At 55.3% G+C, this 6,000-nt stretch overlaps 1 protein-coding gene across 1 annotated transcript in view; it reads left to right on the top strand.

Moving 5' to 3' along the window:
• The first annotated feature begins 5,367 nt into the window (after positions 1–5,367).
• Positions 5,368–6,000, top strand: part of LOC146831408 (desmoglein-2-like) — a 410,122-nt gene continuing 409,489 nt past the window's right edge. Inside the window, exon 1 of the mRNA XM_085605709.1 lies at positions 5,368–5,555. Coding sequence (XP_085461835.1) covers positions 5,523–5,555 — 33 coding nt within the window. The 5' untranslated portion in view covers positions 5,368–5,522. The remainder of the gene's footprint in view (positions 5,556–6,000) is intronic.

Raw genomic sequence — 6,000 nt, 5'->3', positions numbered from 1 at the left:
AAGTTTAAGGTTCAATAGGCAGTTAGGTTAGTTACGGGTTAACTGCTGCTGTAGACATGCAGGGGAGGTTAAAGGTCCCAATTGCTGAGGGGTGGGGCTAGTTAACAAAAGGTAACTATCTTGCATAGTGGGGTGGTAGTTTTGTAGGCGTAGCCCCAGGTTTATAATTGTGATGTGCACCCGTTTCAATAAAAAGCGGCCTTTTTCACGCTATTCTGGTGTCAGTATTTTGTGCTGCATCCCGTATTCCCCAAAATGTATTTTCTGTGTGAATTTGAGAATAGTACGTCATTTGTAAAAAATAAAATGTGCAAGTAAGTCAGCGATCTTGTGTGTATGTAGGTGGTAGTGTTCGCAACAGGTTATTGCGGAAGGGTAGAATTCAAGTGGAGGGTGTGGTGATTGGGCCCTCAGGCCCTCATGCATACAAATGAGAGACGCAGACTCCGGATGACTGGTACGGTAGAACTGGCCACGAGCACGTGCGCTCGGCCCCTTTTATTGTCAGGGTCACCTGACTGGTGACGCCTGTGGTGGGTGGGTGTTCAGTGTGGGTTACAGGCACAATGGAACACTAGACTGTATCCAGCCAGATACTACATCCCTCCCAAACTTTAATGAATGTTAAACTAAAATGAAGTCCGAACCTGTGGGAGAAAACACAAGTTCCAAACAAAACATAAATTGGCGATCATGACTTCCACGTAGTCTCTTGGCTGATGGTCAACTGCCGGCGAGGGTGTTCTGACAGCCGGGACCACTCTGTCTCCTTGGCACGATGTCTGAGTGCTCTGCGGATGTGTTCTTTTGGACTTACATCGTGGAAGTGCGCCTCACCATCTCTTTCTAGTACCGCCATCGGTGGAAGTGTGGGTGGAATGGTGGTGGACCACTGTTTGTTCTATTTTCCGCTGGGCGCCCTGGTAGAGGTGTTTCCTCCGACTAGTAGTTGAGTAGTTGTCTTCTTCCAGGACTCACCGTTGCAGGATATCCCTCTCACGGATACCCCTCTCTCGTGAGTGTCCCCTCTCACTGGACGACCCGGAGGCCCTTTGTTGCCAGGTTTCCACTGGACCGGTGGACCGCCGCCTTGTGGCTCCACTCGCGTTGGGGGAGTCGCTACGGGTCCTCTTTCCGTGTCCGAAGTTCCGCCTGAAAGGGTGCTGTTGGCACTTGGTCCTTCGCGCTCTGCCTTTGTTCTCCCAGGAGCTTCAGAGCCAGCTTCAACAGTCCATCTCTCGTCTTGGGGATCCGCTGCCACCGGTGTCCCTGAGGCCTCTGCCCCTTGGATGTCCACGGTCCTGTTTCCGTGACTTCCCAGAGGTGGTTGTTACCAACGGACCGGCCTGCTCGCTTCTGTCGTCCCCGGGTGACCTGCGGGTTTGCGCATCGACGCATACTCCCAGTGGTGCTGATGGTTTTCCCAGGTACTGAGTCCGGCTGGCCATGCACCTTCTCACTCCCCTCTTCGGGTACTCCTTCTGGTGTGTGTGTTGATCTGTCACGCACACCTATGTGCTCTTTTCCTTTCCTCTTCGGGTGTTCTCCTTCTGGTGTGTGTGTTGATCTCTCACGCACACCTCTGTGCTCTTCTCCTTTCCTCTTCGGGTGTTCTCCTTCTCCTTCCATTGCGACGTGATCCAGTCTTCCTGCCTTATTGCTCGTCCTTACCAGGCTTCTTCGTGTAGCGTGCACTCTACGCGTTTCCCTCTGGTCTTGTCCCGCCACTGGGACACTGTCTTCCTTTCACTCTGTGACTGGACTGATCATCGCGACCTTCTGTCTCGTAGTTGCTTCTGATGTTAAGTGATGTTACTGGACCTCTTGTCCTACTCCTCCTGGTCCTCTTTGTGAACCTCTCCTGGGGTCCTCTTCACTAACGTCCCTTCGGACTTCCTCTTCTCTCCAGATCTGACCTCTTGGCAGGTCAGTGCACTCTCCGACCTCTTGTAGGTCTACGTCTTCCTTGCGACCATCTCGTGATCGGCGTCGTCCTCCTTGCGACCATCTTGGTGGTTGGCTTTGTCCTCCTTGCGACCATCTTGGTGGTCGGCTTCGTCCTCCTTGCGACCATCTTGGGTGGTCTGCAACATTCGCGCGACCATCTTGGGTGGCCGGCAACCTTCGCGCGACCATCTTGGGTGGCCGGCAACCTTCGCGCGACCATCTTGGGTGGCCGGCAACCTTCGCGCGACCATCTTGGGTGGCCGGCAACCTTCGCGCGACCATCTTGGGTGGCCGGCAACCTTCGCGCGACCATCTTGGGTGGCCGGCTTCACGAGGTGCGTCACGTCGTGTGACTCCCTGTGTTTGCTGAATTGTCGAGTGCTGGTGCATGCTTCTCTTCGTACCGTCGCGGTACATCTTCAGAGTCGCGTTGCTCTTTGCGCTGTGTGATTTCTTGATGTGGTGGCTTCTTGGCGCCACTGGGTGTACTTCTTCATCCTTAGCCCGCCAGTGTCGGATACTTGCTGCGCGCATCTTCGTCAGTGGGTTCCTCTTCCTAGGCGCTGCTATGTACCTTCCGCGTCCGGGGTACATCTGCGCTGAGTCCTTTAGTTCGCTCGAGGGTTCGCTCCACTTGATGCGGCGACAGCGCAGTCCTTGCTGGGGTGGATGTGGCTTGACACCATTCTTCTTTCTCCTTGTCTTGCTGGGGGATGGCGCGGCATCCCAGTGCCACACTGTCTCTTCTTCCTTGCACTTCTTTCGCGTTCCTGCGCTTCTGGCGCATTCCTGTGCGCTCCCGTCGCGTCCCCGTGCACTCACCATTGTGCATCAGTCTGCCCTTACGGTACATGCCTTGCTGCCTCTTCCCCGTGCCTCTCTATTCCTTTCCTGCAGCTGGTGCAATGCTGCTCTCCGGCCACTAGATGGCAGTGCAGGGTTTGCTCTTTACTTCCTTCAGCAGCAACCTTCTCTGCTGCAAACCTGTTCTTCCTTGTTCTCTTCCAGGCTTTGGTAGGCTGTGGAGACGGGCTGGAGCTATGGCAGAGCAGTGGAGGGCAGGACCGTGGCTGGACAGCAGGTAAGTCTCTTTACTTTTCTTTATTGTAGAGGCAGGGGGGCCACAGGCATTGACAGTGCTGCACAGGTCCAGGCATTGTGTTGTGTGTGTACGAGTTGGGGGAGACTAACTCACTCACCACGCTGTGCTTGCCAGCACATTTGGGACTTCTGGGGCATGGTGGCAGTCAGTGCCGACGCGCACTCAGTTGCAGGTCACTTTTGGCGGCTTTCTGGGGCATGGTGGCAGTCAGTGCCGACGCGCACTCAGTTGCAGGTCACTTTTGGCGGCGCTGGCCGCTTGCCTCTCTTGTGGGCGCTGCTGGGGGTCCTGTGAGGTGGGGCATGACCCTGCATGGCCGGCGGCGGCCGTGCTTCACTTTTCCTTTCGCCCTCCCTGCCCGCGGCAGCTTCCTGCAGTCCACGCGCGGCAGGGAGGGGGTAGGGGTGCACTCGCTGAGCTCCTCACAGCTTCGGCTTTTATTTAGTTATTCTCGCAAGCGGCGCTGGCCGCATACAGTTCCTGGGCATATCTCCCTCCCTCCCGCGGCAGCCTCGCACACTTCTCCTGCTGCGCGGGCGGGGTGGGGAAAGGAGTAGACCCGGCGTGTTGTGCTGCGGGTGGGCTCCGCTTTTACCTTCGTGTTGCTTCTGCCCACTTCCACATCGCGGCAGGGTGACCTCCCGTCCGCTTCCTCACTTGCGGGGTGGGCTCCCGCTCGGCTTACACTTCCCTCGCCACTCGGGGCACTTCAACGCGGCCATGCGGGTGGGCTCCGCAGCGCGTCGGGCGAACAGTCGTCCCAGGGGGTGTATTCGGCGGCAGGCACCACCGGGGTCGGGGTAGGCACCCGACCTCCTAGTCTTTACCGTGTTCCCCGTCGCGGGGCTCCTCTCGGCCGGCGGGCCGGCTTCTTTCCGCGGGTGGGCACCGCGTGGTACAGGCGTCTCGCGGGGGTCGCAGCCGATGCGGGTGGGCTCCGTTTGGCGTGCGCTTCACCACGGGCACCTCGGCAGGCTTAACGGGGTCGTGGTGGGCACCCGACTTCGTCGTGTTGCGGGGTCACGGTGCCGCGGCCGATGCGGGTGGGCTCCGCTCGGCTTGCTCTTCTCCCCCAGGGCTCTTCCATGCAGGGGGGCAGATTAACTCAGGCCTATGAGGTGTGAGGTGGGCTCTCAGACACCTCGCTTCCCGCCGGGGCTCTTCGCACGCCCGCAGGTGATCAGGCACTGTCTGTGCCTGCTGGGGTTGACACGCAGGCAGCTCTCACCCCTCCTTTCATTTTTGCTGGGCTGCTGCTCGCCAGGGCACAGCCCCCTCGTCGCCAATGTGGTGATTGGGCCCTCAGGCCCTCATGCATACAAATGAGAGACGCAGACTCCGGATGACTGGTACGGTAGAACTGGCCACGAGCACGTGCGCTCGGCCCCTTTTATTGTCAGGGTCACCTGACTGGTGACGCCTGTGGTGGGTGGGTGTTCAGTGTGGGTTACAGGCACAATGGAACACTAGACTGTATCCAGCCAGATACTACAGAGGGGTACAATTCAAGTTTGTTAACAATGAGGAACATTAAGTAACATTCTATTATGTGGGTGGGGTAGTTTGAGGGCGGAGCAGTACAGATGTAGACAAGGATGTCCCAGATGCAGAATGTTTAGATAGAAGGAGGTCTGTCTTCTGCTTTTCCACTTTGCGTACCGATAATGCCTGACTTCTATGGTAACGCTGTATGCCTGGGGTGGTTAGTTTATCTAGTGCCAGAGAAGAGGGTCGCCTTTCTCAAAACTAATGGAAATCGGCGTTAAATGTTTATACATACGACACTAGCTGGGCTTAAAACAGTTTCTCCAAAAATTATCAGACTTTATTTTTTGTAAAGATATATTTGAATACATTAATCCTATGTTATGTAACACCATTAAAATAAAGTTCGTATCTTCCAAAACCGTGGGCATTAGTTTGAGTCTTGACGCCTCTCATCTCTCAGTGCCGCCAACGGCGGGGAAAGGCTGGGGATGGGGGAGTGCCATCACTATTAATAATCTATAGCGGTTGGTGGCGAACTCGAGCACTGTGACTTACTTCTTTTCGCTTGTGGACAGACAAGGTTTCCCTTAAATTGCTTTCGTACCTTCAAGAATTACTGCTTTCAGCAGCGACCCCTATTTCTAGGGTCGTTACTGATCACCTGCTCCCGAGATGGGTTCAGGAAGGAATAGGCAATGCGTCACGGGGCGAGGAATGGCTGGTGACTCGCAAGCTGTGGGGTATCCCTTTACCTGCACCCTGGAGCGCGTGACGTCATGTCGCAGGTGAGGCTAGGGTTCCGGCGCTGGCCCCGCCCCACCCTCTGGAACGGCCGCTCCCTCCCCCTCCCTGGCGGCTCAGGCTGAGTGCGGCTGGCTCCATTTTACTCCCGTGTGGGATCTTTGAAGAGCCTCTGTATAGCTGCTGTGGAATTCGGCGTACAGAGACCGGAGAGGCCGCTCCCCTGAGCTATACGACTGCTGCCATGGCCGGGCTGCCCGCTCTGTTCCTGCTGTTGGTGAGTGTTTATGCCACCGGTGTTAAAAGGCTGCCTCAATTCCGGTCTCTTCCCTGGTCTGAGTTTGGTGTCTTGTTTCCAGGGAGGAGTTTTTCGGTGTGGAGAAAAAAAATGTTTCCCCACGATTCCGCTTTTGGGGTCTGTTGCTGAGTCTGTACGACCCTCACTCTCGTTTTCAAAGCAGACTCACCCTCGTATACATTCCTTGTTTTAACATCACTTTAACAGTTCCCTACACTGTGGAATGTTGTTTTTTTTGTTTCATTCTACTAATTTAGTGTTGTTTGGTAACACGTTTGTTCAACATCAATCCGCAGGGCCGATCTTTGTGGAAAGGCTGTTCGAGGGAAATTTTGGGTGTGTGGATCGTAGACATATTGAGAAATGTCTGTTACTAAATTGTTACTTTGATCTTTACAGTTATATTAAATTGTAATTGCACTTC

Source organism: Triturus cristatus, chromosome 5_1 (genome assembly GCF_964204655.1).
Source record: "Triturus cristatus chromosome 5_1, aTriCri1.1, whole genome shotgun sequence".
NCBI lineage: Eukaryota > Metazoa > Chordata > Amphibia > Caudata > Salamandridae > Triturus > Triturus cristatus.
The sequence above is the reverse complement of the archived record's forward strand: the minus strand, read 5'-3'. Positions and strand labels throughout refer to the sequence as shown.